This window comes from Theobroma cacao, chromosome 5, assembly GCF_053813885.1.
Source record: "Theobroma cacao isolate CCN51 chromosome 5, ASM5381388v1, whole genome shotgun sequence".
Classification (NCBI taxonomy): Eukaryota; Viridiplantae; Streptophyta; class Magnoliopsida; order Malvales; family Malvaceae; genus Theobroma; species Theobroma cacao.
The window spans coordinates 44,883,956-44,908,640 of record NC_142643.1 but is presented as its reverse complement, the minus strand read 5'-3'; the positions used below and the strand labels follow the sequence as shown (position 1 = coordinate 44,908,640).

General features: G+C 35.9%; 2 protein-coding genes and 1 pseudogene across 3 annotated transcripts; all 3 read left to right on the top strand.

Annotated features, from left to right (window-relative positions):
* The first annotated feature begins 10,606 nt into the window (after window positions 1–10,606).
* On the top strand, window positions 10,607–13,180 carry LOC18600140 (protein ACCELERATED CELL DEATH 6-like; annotated as a pseudogene). The gene is made up of 4 exons (XR_016026382.1): window positions 10,607–10,924; window positions 10,990–11,191; window positions 11,704–12,236; window positions 12,485–13,180. The product of XR_016026382.1 is annotated as a protein ACCELERATED CELL DEATH 6-like (transcript).
* Window positions 13,181–15,385: 2,205 nt separating this feature from the next.
* Window positions 15,386–18,111, top strand: LOC18600139 (protein ACCELERATED CELL DEATH 6-like). Its single transcript, XM_007030448.3, has 3 exons — window positions 15,386–16,040; window positions 16,532–17,046; window positions 17,210–18,111. The coding sequence occupies exons 1-3, from the start codon at window positions 15,449–15,451 to the stop codon at window positions 17,906–17,908; spliced, it is 1,806 nt and encodes a 601-aa protein (XP_007030510.3). The 5' UTR covers window positions 15,386–15,448; the 3' UTR covers window positions 17,909–18,111.
* A 2,580-nt stretch (window positions 18,112–20,691) lies between these two features.
* LOC18600138 (protein ACCELERATED CELL DEATH 6-like) lies at window positions 20,692–24,317 on the top strand. The gene is made up of 4 exons (XM_018121080.2): window positions 20,692–21,280; window positions 22,548–22,691; window positions 22,827–23,359; window positions 23,608–24,317. Exons 1-4 carry the CDS (start codon window positions 20,692–20,694, stop codon window positions 24,247–24,249), a joined length of 1,908 nt encoding a protein of 635 aa, XP_017976569.2. The 3' UTR covers window positions 24,250–24,317.
* The last annotated feature ends 368 nt before the right edge of the window (window positions 24,318–24,685 follow it).

The window sequence follows — 24,685 nt, the reverse complement described above, 5'->3', positions numbered from 1 at the left end:
TCAACAATTCAGTTAAATGTTTAAGTGCATAAATTCAAATTTTAACATTAAAGTAAAATCTATTTTATATTATTATTATATCTGATATTTATTTTTTTCTTAAATTTAAAATAAAAAATGAATTACTTATATAATAAAGTAGAAACTTTACTATCAAAATTATAAGATCAAATTATACACTTACTCCTTATATTTTGTTAAAGTGGTGAATTTAATACTTGTACAAAAATTTATAAAAATTGAGTCTTACTATTTTTTGAAATAGATAATATCAGTTAAATCATTGATAGTGTGAAAAAAATTTTCATTATCTTTATTGATATAATATTTGATTGTACTAATATGACATTGAATCTAAAGCATGGGCATCCAAGAACGATGCAATAATTATGCAATGAAGTTTTTTTGACTAACCCGTGGACATGAATCAAAAATCCAGATTAATTGATGGACAATTTGTTTGATTGTTCTCAATTTTTCCCTTTTCTTGATTCTCTCTCGATTATCCTTCAAACCAATGTTGTAATCGGAATGAAAAATCAATTATCTCTTTCTGAAATCACCCTAAATTATAATCAAAATTGAAAATCGAAAAGAAAATGGAAACGAAAATTCAAAATAAAAAATATGGTATTGTGATTAGGGATAACTCACCCAAGTTGATTTTAGAAATTGTAAACTAGGTTCAAAAGTTAACGTCACATCAACATAAGCATTACATTTTTTTGGATTTCACGTTATAATTATCATATCATCAAATTCAATGTCATGTCATTATAGTTGAATATAATATATAATAATATAGATAATAGAAAATTTTTAACATCATTAATGATAGAATTAACATTGTCAATTTTACAAAGTGTAGAAATTCAATTTTTACCAATTATTTTACATAGGTTTCATTTGATTAATTGTATAATAACATCCACACCTTTAGTTCAATCATAAATTCATATAGTTTCGTTAAACAAAATCCAAATCCTTTCTTGCACCAAATCAAAAATAATATACTAATAATAATAATATCTTTTTTCAAATAATAATAATAATAATAATAATAATAATAATAATATCTAAACAATAAAAATGTTGCTCTTTGGCACAAATGTTATAACCTGGAATTCTAATATTTCAGATTAGAATATGGAAGTCTATATATGTCTAGAGTAATTATGTCTTTTTTTCAACTTTACCTTTTAGGTGTTTGATTTTATGATTCTATGATGAGGACAGGTTTCCGAATAAGGGATTTTCATTTTTCTTATGTTATGATTGAGTATTGGGGGTTTTTGATGTTGGGATTATAGTCTTGGTCTGGCCCTTTTGAGACCATGGAATTTTTGTGACAATGACATATTTCTCAGCTTAATTATTAAAAGGAGAAAACACCCAAAAACAACTCTTTCTTGATGAAGGGTGTCAATGTTGTTTGCCAAAACCAAGAATTCATATGCATATGAAATTTTGTGGAAATGACAGTCGATGAGTGAAAACCAATGCAGAACTCCATCCTTCTTCACATTTGTTATACTTATGGGATGCATTGTAGCAGCAAATTCGTGAGTTTGTGACAAAAGAAATATTGACACTTTGGCTCTAGTACTACAAGAAACGCGTCAGGCGATCTTTCGTAGGAAATTGCAGTTCCAATACTGTTCTTATTTGCTATTTGTGTGTGGCTCCTGCAAGCCCCAGTCAGACTAAACGGATAAGAAAAGTTAAAGAGACTTTGCCTGTTGTCTTTATTGGATTCCGGCCGGCAGGTTTGGAGTTGCCTGTAGAGCCCTTTCGAATATGATAACAAACAGAAAATTCATGGAAGTTTTGGTTCTATGCCAATGCCATACGATCCAAAGCTAAAACGCGTAAATTGTTTTCATCTCCTATGTATTTTATTCACCTTAATACTGTAAGGTTCAATGAGAGTTTTTTATAAATACGCATTGCTCTGAGGAGATCAGCAATCATTACCAAGACCACTGAAAAGAATCCATGTTAGAGATAAAGCTTGCATTGACTCAACTTGCATTTATATTATCTTTTGTTGTACTTTGCTTCGTTGTACTGGTTTTGAGATAAAACTTATCAGTTGACATGAGGTGTCTGTGTGCATGTTAAAGGTTTAACACCTGTCCTTTAGTATAAACAAGTATTAGTTGATTGATGCTTGTATATATTGTAAGTTTGCTGACTAATGAAGCAACTTTCTCTTCATCCAATGCCCTGTTTTCTTTCTTTAACAGCTCCCAACTTTGTTTTTATCATTTGTTCTACTTTCATATCATGGTATCAGAGCTATAACTGATCCTTGTACCAGATAAAAGACCTCTTTTCATCCATCAAAAGCTTATTTCTTTAGCAATATGTCAGCCTCAACTGTCACACAGCAGACAGCACCCATTTTTGATGGTTTCAATTATCCTGTGTGGGCCATTAGAATGAAAGCTTTTCTTAGAGGAGTATATCTGTGGAATGTAGTTGAAATCAAGACACCAGTACCAGCATTGAGAGACAATGCTACACCTGCACAGGTGAAGCAATATGAAGAGGATATAGCAAAGAAATATAGAGCTTTATCCTTCATACAGTCTGCTATTACTGAATCTATTTTCAGTCGAATTATGAGATGTGAAACTGCTAAGCAAACTTGGGATAAGCTTGAAGAAGAATTTTTAGGATCTGGCAGAAACAAGCAAATTCGACTTCAAAACCTCAGAAGGCAATATGAATTGTTGAGGATGAAAGACAGTCAAACTGTGCAAGAGTTCATTGATGTTGTGATGAAGATCGTCAATCAAATTCGATTGTTGGGAGAGACTTTGTCTGATGCTAAGGTTGTGGAGAAAATCCTTATAAGCCTGCTTGAGAGATTTGATGTAACTGTATCTTCCCTTGAACAAGTAAAAGACGTCTCATAGCTCACCATATCAGATTTGGTGAATATTTTAGAAGTTGATGAACAAAAGAAGGCTGCTAGAAAAAGTGAAAAAACTGACCTGGCTTTCACAGCTAGAATGAAAGGCAAGGCACATGCAGATTCCTTAGTAAAGAAAAATGTGAATGATGTCAAGGATAGGGAGAAAGGAAGTATTCAAGGTCAAAAAGGTCAACACAGAAGGACCAAATTCCCTGTTTGTCCTCATTGCAAAAAGAAAAGTCGTATAGAGGCATATTGTTAGTTCAGGCCAGATGTAAAGTGCCATACGTGCAAACAATTAGGTCATGTAGAAAGGGTTTGTAAGAACAAACCTGATGCAAATGAGAAGATCACAAATGTAGCTGAGAATGTTGAATCTTCAGAAAAGCAGCTCTTCATGGCTACTTGTAGTAACATGACTGATGATGCACAATGGCTACTGGACAATGGCAGCTCGAATCATGTCACACCAAACTCATTGTTGTTTACTCAACTTGATACATATTATCATTCCAAAGTGAAAATTGGAAATGGAATGTATTTGGATTCTGTTGGCAGAGGAACAGTGGGCATACAAACTCCATCTAGATAGAGGTATATTGATGATGTTCTTTTAGTTCCTGATATAGCACAGAATTTGCTTAGTGTAGGACAGATGATGGAAAAACAATATATACTTGTGTTTGAAGGTAGTTTCTGCACTATTTATGATCCTGCTGGTGATCTGTTAATGAATGTGCCAATGAGAAATAGGTGTTTTCATGTTAATTTGACTGATGCATCCATGCAAGTCAACTCTAGCAACACTGAAATATCTTCACTTTGGCACAAGAGATTTGGCCATTGTAGCTATAATTACTTAACTCAGCTATGTTCTTTAAAGTTAGTAGAGAAACTACCTAAGCTAAGCACACTGTCATCAGTTTGTAGTGTCTGTAAGTCTAACAAGCAGACCAATAAGCCATATCCCTCTGCTAGCCTGACAAGATCAAAGAGTAGGCTCGAGTTGGTCCATTCAGATATTATAGGACCCATGAGCCAAGAATCTCTTAGTGGCAGTAAGTATTTCATAATCTTTGTTGATGATTTCAGCAGGATGACTTGGATATACTTCTTTAAATTTAAGCATGAAGCCTTTGAAGTGTTCATCAAATTTAAGGCTAAGGTTGAAAATGAGACAGGTTTGAAGCTGAAGTGTTTAAAAACAGACAATGGTGGGGAGTTTACCTTATCACAGTTTGAGAAGTATCTTGAAGCTGAAGGGATACATCATCAGCTCATAGTCCCTTACTCACCTCAGCAAAATGGAGTAAGTGAAAGAAAGAACAGGTCAATACTAGATATGGGGAGATGTCTGTTGTTTGAGAAAGACCTTCCAAAGAAATTCTAGGCAGAAACTTGCAGCACAGCTGTTTATTTGCTCAACAGATTACCTACAAAGGCCTTATCAAAAATGACTCCATATGAAGCTTGGTACAACAGCAAGCCTTCAGTTGAACACCTCAGGATATTTGGAAGCCTCTGTTATCATCAAATTCCTGAAATGTATAGAACCAAGCTTGATTCCAGATCAGAAACAGAAATATTCATTGGCTATAGTGAGCAGTCCAAAGGGTACAGACTCTATCTTGTAAAATCAAATAAAGTCGTTGTATCCAGGAATGTAATCTTTGATGAAACTACAAGATGGAATTGAAGGACAAGTGAATCAGAAGCAATGAGGTCTCCATCATAATTGGAGTTCATGAAGCTGGTGAAACTGAAACTGAAGCTGGAAATTAGATGCCAAATGCAGATGATGATGATGAGCATTATGCTATGAGAGGTACTCGAAGCCTTGATGATGTTTATCACAGAAGTTTGATGTTTTTAACAGAACCGGATTCTTATCAAGCTACTACAAAATCAGATGAATGGAAAGCTGCAATGCAAGAAGAAATCAAAATGATTAATCAAAACAATACCTCGACACTAGTTGATAGACCTGAAAAACAACATCTGATCGGAGTAAAGTGGATTTTCAGAAAGAAACTTAACTCTGATGGTTCTTTGAACAAGTGCAAGGCAAGACTTGTTGCCAAGGGCTATTCGTAGTTACCAGGTGTTGACTTTCTGCATACTTTTGCTCCAGTAGCTCGATATGAAACTATTCAACTATTGTTGGCCATTTCAGCTGCATATGGTTGGAAAGTATATCACTTTGATGTTAAGTCAGCCTTCCTGAATGGTACATTGCAGGAGGAGGTATATGTTGAGCAGCTAGAAGGATTCAAGATCAAATCTGAACCAGATAAAGTTTATAGGCTGCATAAGGCTTTGTATGGGCTGAAGCAGGCACCTCGCACTTGGAACAACAAGATTGATGCTTATTTATTAAGCCTTGGATTTGAGAAGAGTTTTAATGAAGCTATTCTATATGTACTTCATTCAAAAGGCCAAGCTCAGGTAATCATTTCATTGTATGTTGATGATTTGTTGATTACTGGATGCAATACAGCTGAAATTAATAAGTTTAAATCTGATATGGAGATGAATTTCAGCATGTCTGACTTAGGCCTGATGAACTACTTTCTTGGAATGCAAATATGCCAATCAACCAAAGGCATTTTTGTCTTACAAGGAAATTATATAAAAGATATCTTGAACAAGTTCCATATAAGCAACTGTAAGCCTGTTTCTACTCCACTTGTAGTAAATCAAAAGTTGTCCGTGAATGATGGATGTAAACTCAAAGATCTTGCTTGTTATAGGAGTCTCATTGGAAGCTTACTCTACATTTTTTTAACTCGACCAGAGTTAATGTATTCAGTGAGCCTTCTATCCAGATTCATGAGAGAGCCCACTGACATTCATTTTGCTGCAGCCAAACGCATTCTCAAATGTTTGAATGGCAGTATGCATCATGGTCTTTTTTTTGCAAGAGCAAAAGAAATCAATCTGACTGGTTATTCAGACAGCGATTGGGCAAGCAGTGCTTATGACTTTAAGAGCACATCAGGTTACATTTTCTCCTTAGGCAATGGTGCAATCATCTGGAATTCACACAAGCAAGCTGTGATTGCTCAATCATCAGCTGAGGCAGAGTATATAGCAGCCAATGCTGCTACCAACCAAGCTGTTTGGTTGAGGAAGATTCTGAAAGACTTTACCTTTATACAGAATACTCCTACAAACATTTTTGTTGATAGCAAATTTGCAATAGCTATCACAAAAAACCCTGTGTTTCATGGTAAAACTGTTGGGAAATTGCGGAATTGTCTCTAAAGAATTGCCCAAGATCTAACCCAATCAATAGAATAAAGAAAGAAAGAAATCAAGCACACCCACAAGAACACAAGAATTTACGTGGTTCGGTCTTTTGATGACCTACGTCCACGGGCACAACAACAGAGAAAAATTCACTAAGAGAAAAATCAGGAGATTACAAGAAACAGTCTCAAACTCATAACCCTTATCCCACGTACACCTAAATCACTCTCTCTAAATCTAGGTGATTATTATTCTTTAACCCATAGGGTCCTTTTATAGTATCAAATACAATAACCTTATCCTAATATAATTAGGAATCTTATCCTAATAGAATTAGGAATTGTTATTCTAATCTAACTAGATTTAAAGACTATTTTATAAGGTATACTAATTTAATTAGAATTAAACAATCCTAATTAAATCACAATTCAAGACTATCCTAACAAATCTCCACCTTAGGCTTGAATTCACCAAGCTCCACCTTACGAACCAATCTCTGTCGACACCGCCACTGCCCCAATGAGCCTCAAGCACTACGAACACCGATCAAGTCCAAGCAATGCTTGAACTTTATCCCAGAAACTGACTTAGTTAGCATATTTGCCGGATTTTCATCTGTAGCTATTTTCTTTACTACAATCTCACCTTTAGAAATAATCTCTCGAACGAAGTTACACTTGACTTGGATGTGTTTGGTTCTTTCATGAAACATCTGATTTTTAGTCAAATGTATAGCACTTTGACTATCACAATACACAACTGTTTGTGTTTGTTCAAAACCAAGATCACTAACCAAGCCTTTAAGCCACAAAGCCTCCTTCACTGCCTCGGTCACAGCCATATATTTAGCTTCAGTTGTAGACAAAGCAACAGTTGATTGAAGAACTGCTTTCCAACTGATTGCAGATCCTGAGAGAGTGAACACATACCCCGTTTGAGATCTTTTACTATCTAGATCACCAGCAAAATCTGATTTGGAGAAGCCAACCACAGTACGACTAATGTTTGCACCTCCTTCACACACTAAGCCAACTTCAATAGTAACTTTAGGTGTTTTCACAAGCTCCCATGTTTGATCCCAGTGTAGAGACTCAATCTTCTTAGAAGACTCGACACATGTAATTTTCTCATGATAAAAGTAAGGCTCATCAATCTCTACTTCCACAAATAAAACATAAGAATCAAAATCACCATCAATACAAGTAATGCTTCGTTGAGATACCAATTCTTGTACCTCTTGCAATTCTTTCTGGATTTCACTATCATCTCGCACTGTCACAAGAGCATTGATTTCAAGCTCCACCTGCTTGCCAACTTCTTGGTCTGATGTGTTTGCAATTCTAGACTTTATCCCACAAAGTAATGCAGACTTGTCAAAGGTAACATCCCGACTCACCATAAACTTGGGGAACTTACAATCAGTACACCACAACCAATAACCCTTCACCCCATATGCATAGCCTAGGAATATGCATTCTGTCGCCCTCAACTCAAGTTTACCATCACTCACATGAGCATGAACAGGACAACCAAACACTCTCAATATAGAGTAATCAGCGGGCTTACCAGACCAACCTTCATTGGGAGTCTTAAATTCAATTGCAGTTGATGGAGACCGATTTACCAAGTAGCAAGCCATGTTGATAATTTCTGTCCAAAATACTTTGGTTAGGCCAACATTTGAGAACACGTATTTTGCTCTCTCCAAAAGTGTTTTCTTCATCCATTCTACAATATCGTTTTGATATGGTGTTTTGTCGACAGTGCGATGTCTAACGATTTTCTCATTCTTGTAGAATAGACCAACTTCACCTTTGCAAAATTTCAAACCTTTGTTTGTTCGAAAGCTCTCGATCCTTTTCTTAGTCTGCTTCTCGATCAATACCTTCCAATGCAAAAAGGTGGTTAACACTTCACTCATAGCCTTTAGAAGATACGTCCACACCTTTCTTGAAAAATCATCAATAAAGATCCACATGTATAATGATCCACCTTCTGATGCCACCGGAGAAGGATCCCACAAATCTAAATAGATGTAGTTTACTGTACTCCTGGTTTGATGAGTTTTAGTGCTAAATTTCACTCTATGTTGCTCACAGAAATCTAGCTTTCCACTCTTTTGACCACACAGCAAACTACGCTTACTTAGTTTTCTAATCCCTCTCTCGCTCATATGACCAAATATCATATTCCATAAACGTGTTACATCATCTTCAGGATCATTAGATGAGACCACAGAAACAGTTTCAATGACCGTGTTTCCCACTAGACAATAAAGGTCACCGGATAACTTGCCCTTCATGATAGTTAAGGCTCCTTTAGATACATTCAAAACACCATCTTGGCCACTATATTTGTAACCCTTCTTATCTAACAAACTCAAGGATATTAAATTCTTTTTCATGTCAGGGACATGTTTTACCTCAAGTGTTCTTACCATACCATCAAACATCTTGATTCGAATTGTGCCAATTCCAACAACTGAGAGAGAGAAATCATCTCCTAATTGTACAGTGCCCATATTAACAGATTGATAAGTTGTAAACCAATCACGCCTAGGACATATATGAAAGCAACAAGCCGAATCCAAGATCCATGTATCCATCAGGTTACAATTAGTAATTGCAAGAACATTATCAGTTTCCTCAAAAGTATCAAAGTCATCTTCAACCACGTTTGCAGTATTCTCAGACTTATTAAACTTTTCATCATCCTTGAATTTGATACAGTCTTGACGAAAATGCCCTTTCTGACCACAATTCCAGCAAGTTTTCCCTTTTGCTCTAGATTTACCTTTTCTGTCTAAGCCTTTCTCTTTACCTCTACCTCTATTTACAACCAAACCTTCTGCTTGATTTTCATTCCGAATACCACCAACTTTCTTCTTTAATTCCTTGGAATTTAAAGATGCCCTTACATCCTCGAAAGTGAGAGTGTCTCGGCCGTATAGCATAGTATCCACGAAATTTTCATACGATGGAGGCAAAGAACATAAAAGAATTAAGGCTAGGTCTTCATCCTCAATTTTAACATCGATATTCTTTAAATCAAGAATAACTCTATTAAATTCATCAATGTGGGTATTAACGGACGTACCTTCACTCATCTTGAGAGTATACAATCGTTGCTTCATATAAAGCCGATTCGTCAGGGACTTGGTCATATAAATACTTTCGAGTTTAAACCACACTGCAGCAGCAGATTCTTCATCCGTGACTTCTCTTAGCACCTCATCAGACAAAGCAAGGAGAATAGCACTATGTGCTTTTTCCATAAGGTCATCTTTCTCACCATCAGATAAATTCGAGGGAAGATGTTCTTTTCCCTTCAGTGCCTTCAACAGTCCTTGTTGCACTAGCAATGCGCGCATCTTAACACGCCACAGGCTGAAATCGTTTCTTCCATTAAACTTTTCAATCTCATACTTGGTTGACGAAGTTGCCATAGCGAGATTCAGATTGACCCAAGACCTTGAAGCTCTGATACCAGTTTGTTGGGAAATTGCGGAATTGTCTCTAAAGAATTGCCCAAGATCTAACCCAATCAATAGAATAAAGAAAGAAAGAAATCAAGCACACCCACAAGAACACAAGAATTTACGTGGTTCGGTCTTTTGATGACCTACGTCCACGGGCACAACAACAGAGAAAAATTCACTAAGAGAAAAATCAGGAGATTACAAGAAACAGTCTCAAACTCATAACCCTTATCCCACGTACACCTAAATCACTCTCTCTAAATCTAGGTGATTATTATTCTTTAACCCATAGGGTCCTTTTATAGTATCAAATACAATAACCTTATCCTAATATAATTAGGAATCTTATCCTAATAGAATTAGGAATTGTTATTCTAATCTAACTAGATTTAAAGACTATTTTATAAGGTATACTAATTTAATTAGAATTAAACAATCCTAATTAAATCACAATTCAAGACTATCCTAACAAAAACTGAACACATAAAGGTTAAGTTCCATGCAATCCGAGAAGCTAAAAGAAGTGGAGAAATTGCTCTTGAATATTGTTCTTCTCTGAACCAGTTAGTAGACATTATGACCAAGACCCTGCCTATGTCCAGATTTGAAATGTTAAGAACTAAACTGAATGTTGTCAATGCAGACTTTAAGGAGGAGTGTTAGAGATAAAGCTTGCATTGACTCAACTTGCATTTATATTATCTTTTGTTGCACTTTGCTTCGTTGTACTGGTTTTGAGGTAAAACTTATCAGCTGACATGAGGTGTCTGTGTGCATGTTAAAGGTTTAACACCTGTCCTTTAGTATAAACAAGTGTCAGCTGATTGATACTTGTATATATGCGTAAGTCTGCTGACTAATGAAGCAACTTTCTCTTCATCCACTGCCCTGTTTTCTTTCTTTTACAGCTCCCAGCTTTGTTTTTATCATTTTTTCTACTTTCATATCAATCCAAAGAAATGCTTCCTAAACTATATAAAGCAGCAATAACCACTAATATTGCTTCCCTACAGGAATTGGCAAGCTCGGATTTAACAGTTTTTCTCCAAGTGACAGCACAGGAAGACAACATTCTTCATGTTGCAGCCAAGTATAATCTGGAGCAAGTGGCAGAAGAGATCATGAAATATCAACCATTGGTGTTGGTTGTGTGTCAAAAGAATTCCAAAGGTGATACTGCACTACATATTGCAGCAAGGCTGGGAAGTTTACGGACAGCTAAAGTCCTCATAAATTGTGCAAATAACATGAGCCGGGAAATTGAAGCAGACGTCTTATAAGGATGGTGAATATGGAGCAAGACACTGCACTCCATGATGCTGCAAGAAATGGTCATTATCAGATTGCGGAATTGCTAATTAAAGAAGCTCCAGATTTGGCACTTCATTCAAATGATGTTGGGGAGTCCCCACTCTTTATTGCTGTGGATAAAAAACACGTCGATGTTGCTAAACTTATCTTGGAAGTTGCTCCAAATTGCTCTTTTGGGGGTAGGAACAACATGAATGTCTTACACACAGCTGTTGTTCGGTCACAGGATGAAAGTAATTTTTCTCACCTTATTCATTAATCCATGGAAAAGCTATAAAAGAATCATATACATCAGATGCTCACATGCTTCAAACTGAATTGGAATAAATATCCAATAAAATAGAGTTGAATAACATAGTTAAGCAATTGATTTATTCTTCTTTATCTGTTTCTAACCAGCGGAATGTAAGCCGTTGGAAAGATTTTGTTAGCCAAGCTTATTGTTGTTACCCTATTAACCTTGCAGTTGTCAGATTATCCTCCTATTTGGTGACGCTTCAGAGTCCTATGAATTACATTACAAATATGTCATTCAAGCATTATGCCAAGTTCTCTTCCTTTTGACCCTCCACCATCTTTCAGGCTGCCATAGCTAAATCCAAGTACAAAGGTAAATGCATCGAAAATCTCAACATAGCACGCCCGTTAATGTTCTGATTAAGTACTTGTCAATCCATTTTCATTTTTCCCCTAAAAATTCCTGCTCTAACTTAGCATGTTTAATTAACCTTTCCTCTCGGCCCAGATTTCATTGAATTCTTGATGGGAAAATGTCACTCTACACTCTCTGAAATCGACGAGTACGGATGGACTCCTCTGCACTATGCAGTACACTTTGGTGCAGTGGACATTTTCCAGCTGTTTTTGATTGATTCTTCAACTGCTTATATTAGAGATAATGAAGGCATGTCTGTCATTCACATTGCTGCCAGAGAAGGTGAAGTAGTCATACTGGAAATGCTTGCATACCGTTTTCCCGAAATTTGGGATTTACAAGATAATAACGGCCAAACAGCTCTTCACCTTGCTGTTGCTAGAGGAAAGCTTGATTCTGTCAAGTTTATTCTTGACTTCGTTCTTTCTCATGATGGCCTTATAAATCAGCAAGATAATGAAGGTAACACAGCTTTGCATCTCAAAACAATTCAAAGACATGATCACAAAATCTTTGAATTGCTGATGAAAGATAGTAGGGTAGACAAGACGGCCACAAACATGGAGGGTCTCACTGTTATCGACATTCTCCTGTTGAATAAGGAGTTCGGCTACTACGAAAAGGTATGACCTCATGATTGCCCTTTTACTTTCTATTTACATGAAAAAATTGAGATAACGGAGAAAATAATTTTTCGATGTAGTTGCCGGATAGATTGATGGAAATGAACGAGATTAGTACGGCATGTTAAACTTTGTGGAAACATATGTGGAGATCATGAGTTAGCTACATATGAACCAGAATAAATGACAAACAGGAAAGGTATTTCTAAACTTGAAATGTGACTTCAATGTATTTGAGATACTTACAGACTTGGATTACATTGAGTGTTGCAAAAAATGGTGGTCTTGAAAGTTTGGAACAAACAATAAACAAGAACAGTAGAAAAGTAAAATCAATTGAGGCAAGAATACTAGAACAGCCACAACAATCAGAGGGAAAAGATTCTGCAAGGGACAGACGAGTAGAAGGCCAACGACAAGTTGCAAATAGGAAACCGGAGCCTGCAGGAATAAGAAAGCCTACTTATGACCAACTCCGGCATATATCCAGCACAACTTGCTGGTAACAACACTCATCGCCACTGTCTCCTTTGCAGCAGGTTTCACCATGCCTGGTGGCCACAAAAGTGATGGCCCAGACGAGGGTACGGCAATGCTAAGCAGGAAAACTGCATTCAGGGTATTTGTGATAGCAAATGCCTTAAGCCTTTTGCTTCTCCACCACATCAATGTTTGTCCATTATTGCAAGTCATTTGTGGAAAAGCTTGATGCCGTCGCATTCTACACATATATCACCGCATCATTAACAAGTTATGGTATTACTGCAATGGTCATAGCTTTTGTTTCAGGCACCTATGCAGCATTAGCTGATTCTTTCGGGCTGGCTAAAGCAGTTCTTTCCATCGGATGTTCCTTCTTTGGGCTCCAGCTTCTTGTTTATCTCAAATAAATGTCAAAACTATGTAACATGAACTTATTTGTGTGATTTTGTGCCTTTTTTTTTCATTTTGTGAATAAATGCAGTGTGATTCTGTTTTTGTGTTGACTATTCAAGTAAGGTACTTAAAATTGACTTAAAAACTCTTAAGCACTAGACTACAAAGAATGAAACACTTAAAGGTACTTCACTTCATTCACTTTGACACACTAGGTCTCAGTAGCATTAAAGATATTAATTTCATGCATTCAGATACCATTTGTTCTCTGCAACAGTAAGAGTGCTTCAATCAATCAACAATCATTTTAGTAGAAAATTATTTAGCGATGTAGCCTTGAAAAGCAAAATGTCCATCTCCAATCTTGAAATTGTTTCATGACTCTCCTCTTGACAATGCAGCACAGTTTCGTAAATGGGACATTCTTTATTCTCCAACAGTCTTCGATATATAAAGTCAATATTGATCAACCAAAAGCATACCTGTCCTCCATTTGCTGCCAAAAAAAGTTGTGTTCAAATGTTGAAAATGCTATCTGTCCCTTTCCGAAATCAATTAGTGTCATGGGCTTCACAACTACACAAGTATATTGGTCGTTTATGGAATCAAGTATTGGATGATACTTGATTCAATTATGTCTAGTCGGGGTAATTTTGAAGGCTAATGGGTTGGAAAGTCTTGACATTGGAGAGTTGTTCAAGGTGTTGGAAAGTAGTGGAGTTGGTGAGTTGCAATATTTGAGTGCCTCCTTGGTAGAAGAGGTTTAAGAAGTTTCAATTCAAATTAAAAGAGGAGATTTGTTGCTTTTAAGGTTGATTGGAATTGTAAATCTTATTTTATTAGGATTTTTGTTTGTGTACGACATTAAGTAGTTGTATGGTTGTAAACTTTTTGTTCCATCTTGAATTCTATTCTCATTCTATTTTATACTTTTATATTATAAAAATGAATCTCTATAGTAATGCTTTAAGAGCCCTAGAGAGAGAAACACCTTATAACTTTGTTTTTTGGTTTAGGTGAAACTAGAGTGATATGAGTGATATGGGTAAATGTTCTTAAGAGGGTATACAAGGAATTTTGGATTGGTTTGGGAAACTATAGAAATTAATTTATTGTGCTTTAATTTTTTTATAATAGTAGAATTCTATTTAACTCCATGGACATAGGTAAATGGTCAAATTACGTAAATTCCTTTATTTATTTATTTATTTGATTTCTCTAAATTTTATTTTTATTGTTTCTTCGGCAATTTTGATAACGACTAGACGATTTCAAAATAAAGTCCACCTATTCTTACTTAGAGATGTATGTGGCTCAAGCTTGAGTCGGTTAGATCAAACACAATTAGGTACACAGCTTGAAGAGCAAGTGCACTCATAGATTTAAAATTTTCTATATAAAAATAAAAACAAGAGATTGGAACTCTACGTCTTTAACTTAAGAAAAATATGAATCATATTTAAATTGAATAGTTAGGTGAATAGAACTTGAAAGTTTAGTATCAAAATATTCAAATTGGATCCAGTTGAGTCCAAATCTCAATCATAGCCCAAGCCAAGCCCCAAAAGGATTGGATTTGCAAGCTTTCATAGGCTGCCTGGGCGACTTATAGAAACTCTACAATCCAAATTATAAATAATAATTAATATTTTTTTCTCAACCAAATGTGAAAATTTATTAATTCAAAAAGTTAAGCACATAAGCATCCACCAAAATAGCTATCCGTGGTTATTGTAATATAGTGCGAATTTAAAATTAAAATATTTTTGAAAGTGACCTACGGCTGAAGCATTAAACATGTGAATTTAATTATAAATAATAATTAATAATAATAGCATCGAAACATTTAATTTAATAATTTATGCATGTATCTTCATTTAGAAAGTAAACTTTAAATCCTTTCTTTTCTCAAATCAATAATAATAATAATTATTATAATATTTAATTAAACATTAAAATGCTGCTCTAAGCACAAACGTTACTACGGGAATTTGATACTTTAGACTAGTGTAAGCAAGTTGAATTCCTGTTTATTCCAATTTATATTCTTTTCTTCTTGATGTGAATAATCACATTTGCAAGTCTATGTCTGATGGAAAATTATCAGAATATCTTTTTCAACTTTGCGTATGGGTGTTTGATTTTATGATTCTATGATGGAGGGCATTTATTTTTTATTTTTTTGTTTTAATTGACTGCCTGCCGTTTTGGACTGCTCTGCATGTGACTGCGCATTCAGAGAAAACAATTTGCAATAAAAAAAGAACCCGTTGTTACTTTGTAAGGAGCCTTGCAAACTGCCAATACTTTGCAAGAAGAAGAGTGTTGCCTCAGCAATGGATCCGGAGCTGTATGAAGCTGCAGCATCAGGTAACTTAAATTTCCTCAAGAGAATGGATCCAAACCTCCATGTCTTCCAAGTAACAAAACAGCAGCAGAATACTGTTCTTCACATTGCAGTCAAGTTTAAACAAGTTGAATCTTGTCAGCAAATTCTTAACTCCAGTTCCTCCCTTCTCCTAAAGTGCAATTCCAAAGGCGAGTCTCCTTTACATGTTGCAGCCAAGATAGGGTGTTTAGAAATTGCTGAACTTCTGGTAGATTGCGCCAAACAGCTACAAAGGGATGTCGAGAGCTCGGGCGTCAGTGCTCTGAGGAAGCAGTTGAGGATGGTGAATCTGGAAGAAGATACAGCTCTGCATGTTGCAGTCAGAAATGGTCACTTTGCAGTGGCAAAGTGCCTAATGGAAGCTGATCAAGGATTGCTGGGTTTGGTCAACGCCGCGAATGCTTCACCACTTTGCCTGGCTATAGGGGGTGGATTCGCTAGGATTGCAAGTTTAATCCTGGGAACATTTCCAAAATCTCTCAATGGAGATATCAACATGAAGACTGCGTTGCGTTCCGCAGTTTTTCATTCTCAGCATGGTAATTACTTCAACTAACTTAACATCAATTGTTGAACTTATGATAGAAGAAATCTGCTATGAAGTTGAAATTCTAGCAGACTATTGTTTTCAGATAGATACTTTTTTTTTTCAAATGGCCCAAATTTATATGATTTTGTCAGAGTTAGGAACATTCAAACAAATTCAACAGTATAAACCTCTCTTATCCGCCAAACTGCCAGGTTACTTAAAACTATAAAATTGGAGATATGGCCCAATTTTATGGATATGATTTTTATGGCATGGTTAGGAAACATCAATGAATTTCATCAACATAAACCTCCTATCCAGCAAACCACCTAAGACAATCTCTACAAATGGGCCATAATCTGAAGGAGTTTTTATATATCCTTTCAAAGATTTTCCTTATTATTATTATTATTAATTTTTTGCTTTTGAAATAGATTATTATTCCCCACCCCCTGTCTCTTATTGTGTAACTGAAAAATCTGATTCCTTGAACAATGCCAGATATTGTGAAAATACTATTGGAGAATGTACCAAACTCAAGGAACGAAACTGACCAAATTGGGTGGAGTCCTCTGCATTATGCAGCTTTATTTGGTGACCTTAAGTCAACTCAACTTCTTTTACAGGGTAATAGCTCCACTGCTTATATTGTGGACCAAGATGGGACATCTGCACTCCATGTTGCAGCATTTAGAGGCCACACCAACGTAGTTGAACTAATAGTTCAATGCTGTCCTGATGTTCATGAGGTTACCGATAAGAAGGGCCGGACTGTACTTCATGTTGCAGTCATAAGTGGACAGGAAAAAATGGTCAGACGCATTCTAGAGATGCCAAGGCTTCAAGGCATTATAAATGAAAAGGATAACGAAGGAAACACGGCTCTGCATCTGGCTGTCATTTACAAGAGAGATAATATCATTACAATTCTTGCGCGGAACAGAGGAATGGAGAGGGCTGCGGTGAATAACAATCTCTTAACTGCTTATGACATTTTCTCTCTTCAACCAAGAAAGGTAAGACATGTTGCACACAGATATGGTTTAAGTACTGAACTTAGAGGTTCAAGTTCTTATGAGAACATGGCATGGAATTGAAAGCATGGATTAAGTTCAATTTGATTCTTGCAATGCTAACTATAGTCCTATTAACTGACACCATTCAATTTGCATTTGTTAGCTTTCTTTATTAACTGCAAAGACACATTACTGGCTGCGGGGAACCCATGGACTACCAGCCTTGCAAAAATGGGTTAACACAAATCTGAAGAGAGAGATGATTGGAGAAACGGAGGAGAAGGACACAAACATCTTGTTTGCCAGGGGGAAACATGACGACACGAGTATCTCAAACACTACAAATGAGGCTTCTGATGAAACAGTGAAGAGAAGTAGACTTGAAATCCATCTCTTGATAGCAATGCTCATTGCCACTGTCACATTTCAGGCAGCCTTCATGGTGCCTGGCGGTTACAATGAAGATGGTCCTGACAAAGGCACGGCGCAATCCATTCAAAAAGCGCCTTTCAAAGCATTTTTAATATTCAACACCATTGCATTTATTTTCTCAATTGCCACAGTTTACATTCAATTCGCTACTTCTAAATTCAGCTACTACCTGCGTTCAAGATACGCAAGTCTAGCAGAGGTGATGATTTTCATAGCTGTTCTCGGGATGCTACTGGCATTTGCGTCTGGCATGTATGTGGAGCTTGCCAACTCCAATGGCCTGCGCCTGATGGGTTATATAGTGGTGGGCTGCTTCTTGTTAGTTTACTATGCCTGCTGGTTTCTTGATCCAATAAGCATGCAAATTCCAGGACTTCAGCAGCCTAGGAAATACCTCAGGGACTTGCTATTTCGTTATGGGATTATCTAAATTAACATGGTTTCTAGATGGTAGCTGATCATTCCATTGTTTGATTGAGGATCAGCAAATTCAATCCTCCATTTTTTATTTTGGTGCAAGAGTTGATGATAACTATATGAACCTGCCACCACCCTAAATATAAATTGAGTTCAAAACCTGTATTAGATGATAACTAGTAGGATTCCTCGTTGCAGAATTAAAGAACTGCTCCACACTTGATAGATGCCTATGGCATTTTATTCTATTAATGGGAAATTATCAACTATTGGTCAGAATTAGACATTGTTGACTATTTCTTTCGAATAAAGCAATACTCAGCATTCAACTTGTCTTGTCTCCCCTATTGGTGACGCCCAGGGAAATTTCTAAACAATTCGTCATGCAGAAATTTTGTCTCCTATTGGCCAGATTTGTCTTTATAATAATATGATTATTTTATGACTAAACAACCTTAATTCAAAGATAATTACATAGTATAATAATCTGCTCAACTGTGTATCTCTCACATGGTGTGAACATGAGTGAGTTTGTGTGGGTATTATAAGATTATATGTTGATGGGGGGGTTTCATTGAAAAATCTCTTTACCTGCACAAATTCAACCTGGAAATTGATTTGAAATACCTGGGATAATTAATTTGCAATGGCAAGGTCTCCTAACTGGCCACTTAAAAGAAGGAGTTTCAGTCGGCTAGGTCAAACAGAATTAGGTTGAGAGCTTCGAGAGTAAGTCCACTCATCGGCTTGAAATTTTTGACATTAAGAAAGGAGGGAATTCTAACATTACTCTTTGATAAAAGCATGCATCAACAATTCAGTTAAATGTTTAAGTGCATAAATTCAAATATTAACATTGAAGTAAAATCTATTTTATATTATTATTATACCTGATATTTATTTTTTTCTTAAATTTAAAATAAAAAATGAATTACATATATAATAAAGTAGAAACTCTACGATCTAAATTATAAGATCAAATTATACACTTACTCCTTATATTTTGTTAAAGTGGTGAATTTAATACTTGTACAAAAATTTATAAAAATTGAGTCTTAGTATTTTTTTGAAATAGATAATATCAGTTAAATCATTAATAGTGTAAAAAAAATTTTCATTATCTATGCTGATATATTATTTGATTGTACTAATATGACATTGAATCTAATAGCATGGGCAACCAAGAATGATGCAATAATTATGCAATGAAGTTTTTTTGTCTAACCTTGTGGACATGAATAAAAAATCCAAATATTTTTTTGGACAATTTGTTTGATTATTCTCGATTTTTCCCTTTTCTTGATTCTCTATCGATTATCCTTCAAACCAATGTTGTAATTGGAATGAAATATCAATTATCTCTTTCTGAAATCACCCTAAATTATAATCAGACTTGAAAATTAAAAAGAAAATAGAAACGAAAATTCAAAATAAAAAATATGGTATTGTGATTAGGGATAACTCACCCGAGTTGATTTTAGAAATTGTAAATTAGGTTCAAAAGTTAACGTCGCATCAACATAATCATTACATTTTTTCTAGATTTCACGTTATAATTATCATATCATCAAATTCAATATCATGTCATTATAGTCAAATATAATACATAATAATATAGATAATAGAAAATTTTTAACATCATTAATTATTGAATTAACATTGTCCATTTTACAAAGTGTAAAAACTCAATTTTTACAAATTATTGTACATAGATTACACTTGACTAATTGTATAATAACATCCACACCTTTAGCTCAATAGTAAATTCATATAGTTTCGTTAAACAAAATCCAAATCCTTTCTTGCACCAAATCAATAATAATATACTAATAATAATAATATCTTTTTTCAAATAATAATAACAATAATATCTAAACAATAAAAATGTTGCTCTTCGGCACAAACGTTACAACTTGGAATTCTAATATTTCATATTAGAATATGGAAGTCTACATATGTCTAGAGCAATTATGTCTTTTTTTCAACTTTACCTAATTGGTGTTTGATTTTATGATTCTATGATGAGGACAGGTTTCCAAATAGGGGATTTTCTTTTTTCTTCTATTATGATTGAGTATGGGGGGTTTTTGATGCTGGGATTATAGTCTTGGTCTGGCCCTTTTGAGACTATGGAATTTTTGTGACAATGACATATTTCTCAGCTTAATTATTAAAAAGAGAAAACACCCAAAAACAACTCTTTCTTGATGAAGGGTGTCAATGTTGTTTGCCAAAACCAAGAATTCATATGCATATGAAATGTTGTGGAAATGACAGCCGATGAGTGAAAACCAATGCAGAACTCCATCCTTCTTTACATTTGTTATACTTATGGGATGCATTGTAGCAGCAAATTCGTGAGTTCGTGACAAAAGAAATATTGGCACTTTGGCTCTAGTACTACAAGAAACGCGTCAGGCGATCTTTCGCAAGAAATTGCAGTTCCAATACAGTTCTTATCTACTATTTGTGTGTGGCTCCTACAAGCCCCAATCAGACTAAACGGATAAGAAAAGTTAAAGAGACTTTGCCTGTTGTCTTTATTGGATTCCGGCCGGCAGGTTTGGAGTTGCCTGTAGAACCCTTTCGAATATGATAACAAACAGAAAATTCATGGAAGTTTTGGTTCTATGCCAATGCCATATGATCGAAAGCTAAAATGCGTAAATTGTTTTCATCTCCTACGTATTTTATTCACCTTAATACTGTAAGGTTCAATGAGAGTTTCCTATAAATACGCATTACTTTGAGGAGATCAGCAATCATTACCGAGACCACTGAAAAGAATCCAAAGAAATGGATCCTAAACTATATAAAGTTGTAATAACCACTAATATTGCTTCCCTACAGGAATTAGCAAGCTCGGATTTAACAGTTTTTCTCCAGGTGACAGCACAGGAAGACAACATTCTTCATGTTGCAGCCAAGTATAATCTGGAGCAAGTGGCAGAAGAGATCATGAAATATCCACAATTGGTGTTGCTTGTGTGTCAAAAGAATTCAAAAGGTGATACTGCACTACATATTGCAGCAAGGCTGGGGAGTTTACGGACAGCTAAAGTCCTCATAAATTGTGCAAATAACATGAGTCGGGAAATTGAAGCAGACGTGAGCCTTATAAGGATGGTGAATATGGAGCAAGACACTGCACTCCATGATGCTGCAAGAAATGGTCATTATCAGATTATGGAATTGCTAATTAAAGAAGCTCCAGATTTGGCACTTCTTACAAATAATGTTGGGGAGTCCCCACTCTTTATTGTTGTGGATAAAAAACACGTCGATGTTGCTAAACTTATCTTGGAAGTTGCTCCAGATTGCTCTTTTGGGGGTAGGAACAACATGAATGTCTTACACGCAGCTGTTGTTCGGTCACAAGATGAAGGTTATTTTTCTCACCTTATTCATTTTTTTTTAAAGGTGAAGTTTTATTGAGCCAGCCTTCAACCTGCCACTTCAAGTCTTTAGTCTTAATTGCCTAAAAGACTCTTGATGGCATAATAGTTGCCTAGGCTAGATGAAACCTGTACACCTGTACCAAAAAGAATCTGCCCAAAGAGAAATTGGCAGCATAGCACCATGAACAAGAAAAGGTGCCAGAATACAAAAATCGCCCTAATCTATTCGATTGCAAATAACAAAACCCCCCAACCCAACAAACAAGACAACACTCTCACAGCAAGGATCTTATCATGTGAAGTCAACCTTACTCGTGCCACTAGAAGTTACACAGTAAAAGAATCACTTAGGAAACATGGGAGAAGACCATTCAAAACAAAAGTAACACCAATCATCAGACTGAAAAGCCTTAAAACAGAGACTTAGTGATAACAAACAGCAAGAGGACTAGAAAGAAGGTCCAACGGACAGTAAACTCCAAACAATCGAATCCAAGAGACCCTTGATCCAAAAGCAACTTGGCAATTCGCAAAACAGAAACAAAAACCCCAAGGGATCGTATCATCAACAAAAACCCTTCCTAGTAGCATTAACCACAGTATCTTAGACAAGCCAACCTAGACAACATCGAATTCATCACAGGTTCAGTGCAAGAGCTTCAGAAACACATCCCCACTCCCCGCCATACCAACACACCCTAAAGAACATGATCCAAGCAAAAAAGTCCTCCGTAAAGCTGAAGCAAGGGAGAGTCAACGCACCATCCAAAAGGAGGACACAAGAACCCATCAACTCGTAGAAAAAATCTGCGAAAGACTAGCAAAAGAACCACCCAAAGAAAACAAGGCCCCCAACCCTAAAAAAGAAAAATCCCCCCTCCTCGAAAATCCACCCATCCCAAAACGTCCATGACAAAATCCGTCACTTAAACAAGAAGAATCTTTTAAAAAAACATCCAAGCAATCAGAAAAATTACACCCCAATCAAAAAAGAACTAACAGAAAGAAACACTAAAAAAATAATAATAATAATAAATAAAAATTCAAGACACCTTCCTTCCTAAGTGAAAAAACCCCCTAGTGCTCACTTGCTTCAAACTGAATTGGAAAAGGAAATATCCAATAAAATAGAGTTGAATAACATAGTTAAGCAATTGATTTATTCTTCTTTATCTGTTTCTAACCAGCGGAATGTAAGCCGTTGGAAAGTTTTTGGTAGCCAAGCTTATTGTTGTTACCTTATTAACCTTGCAGTTGTCAGATTATCCTCCTATTTGGTGACGCTTCAGAGTCCTATGAATTACATTACAAATATGTCATTCAAGCATTATGCCAAGTTCTCTTCCTTTGGACCCTCCACCATCTTTCAGGCTGCCATAGCTAAATCCAAGTACAAAGGTAAATGCATCGCAAATCTCAACATAGCACGCCCATTAATGTTCTGATTAAATACTTATCAATCCATTTTCATTTTTCTCCTAAAAATTCCTGCTCTAACTTAGCATGTTTAATTAACCTTTCCTTTTGGCCTAGATTTCATTGAATTCTTGACGGGAAAATGTCAGTCTGCACTCTCTGAAACCGATGAGTACGGATGGACTCCTCTGCACTATGCAGTACACTTTGGTGCAGTGGACATTTTCCAGCTGTTTTTGATTGATTCTTCAACTGCTTATATTACAGATAATGAAGGCATGTCTGTCATTCACATTGCTGCCAGAGAAGGTGAAGTAGTCATATTGGAAATGCTTGCATACCGTTTTCCCGAAATTTGGGATTTACAAGATAATAACGGCCAAACAGCTCTTCACCTTGCTGTTGCTAAAGGAAAACTTGATTCTGTCAAGTTTATTCTTGACTTCGTTCTTTCTCATGATGGCCTTATAAATCAGCAAGATAATGAAGGTAACACAGCTTTGCATCTCGCAACAATCCAAAGACATAATCACAAAATCTTTGAATTGCTGATGAAAGATAGTAGGGTAGACAAGACAGCCACAAACATGGAGGGCCTCACTGTTATCGACATTCTCCTGTTGAATAAGGAGTTCGGCTACTACGAAAAGGTATGACCTCATGATTGCCCTTTTACTTTCTATTTACATGAAAAAATTGAGATAACGGAGAAAATAATTTTTTGATATAGTTGCCGGATAGATTGATGGAAATGAAAGAGATTAGTACGGTATGTTAAACTTTGTGGAAAAATATGTGGAGATCATGAGTTAGCTACATATGAACCAGAATAAATGATAAACAGTAAAGGTATTTCTAAACTTGAAATGTGACTCCAATGTATTTGAGATACTTACAGACTTGGATTACATTGAGTGTTGCAAAGAATGGTGGTCTTGAAAGTTTGGAACAAACAATAAACAAGAACGGTCGAAAAGTAAAATCAATTGAGGCAAGAAAACTAGAGCAGCCACAACAATCAGAGGGAAGAGACCCTGCAAGGGACAGACAAGTTGAAGGCCAACGACAAGTTGCAAATAGGAAACCGGGGCCTGCAGGAATAAGAAAGCCTACTTATGACCAACTCCGGCATATATCCAGCATCAACTTGCTGGTAACAACACTCATCGCCACTGTCTCCTTTGCAGCAGGTTTCACCATGCCTGGTGGCTACAAAAGTGATGGCCCAGACGAGGGCATGGCAATTCTAAGCAGGAAAACTGCTTTCAGGGTATTTGTGATAGCAAATGCCTTAGCCTTTTGCTTCTCCACCACATCAATGTTTGTCCATTATTGCAAGTCATTTGTGGAAAAGCTTGATGCCGTCGCATTCTACACATATATCACCGCATCATTAACAAGTTATGGTATTACTGCAATGGTCATAGCTTTTGTTTCAGGCACCTATGCAGCATTAGCTGATTCTTCCGGGCTGGCTAAAGCAGTTCTTTCCATCGGATGTTCCTTCTTTGGGCTCCAGCTTCTTGTTTATCTCAAATAAATGTCAAAACTATGTAACATGAACTTATTTGTGTGATTTTGTACTTTTTTGTTTTCATTTTGTGAATAAATGCAGTGTGATTGTGCTTTTGTGTTGACTTTTTAAGTCAGGCACTTAGCCTGGACTTAAAAACTCTTAATCACTAGACTACAAAGAATGGAACATTTAAAGGTACTTCAGTTTATTCACTTTGACACACTAAGTCTCAGTAGCATTAAGGATATTAAGTTCATGCATTCATGTACCATATGTTTTCTACAACAATAAGCTCAACAGTCTTGAAAATTGTTTTCATGACTCTCCTCTTGACTATGCAGCACAGTTTGGTAAATGGGTTATTCTTCATTCTCCAACAGTCTTTGATATATAAGCTCAACAGTCTTTGATGCATTCTCCAAAAGCATATCTGTCCACCATTTGCTGCCAAAAAAAGTTG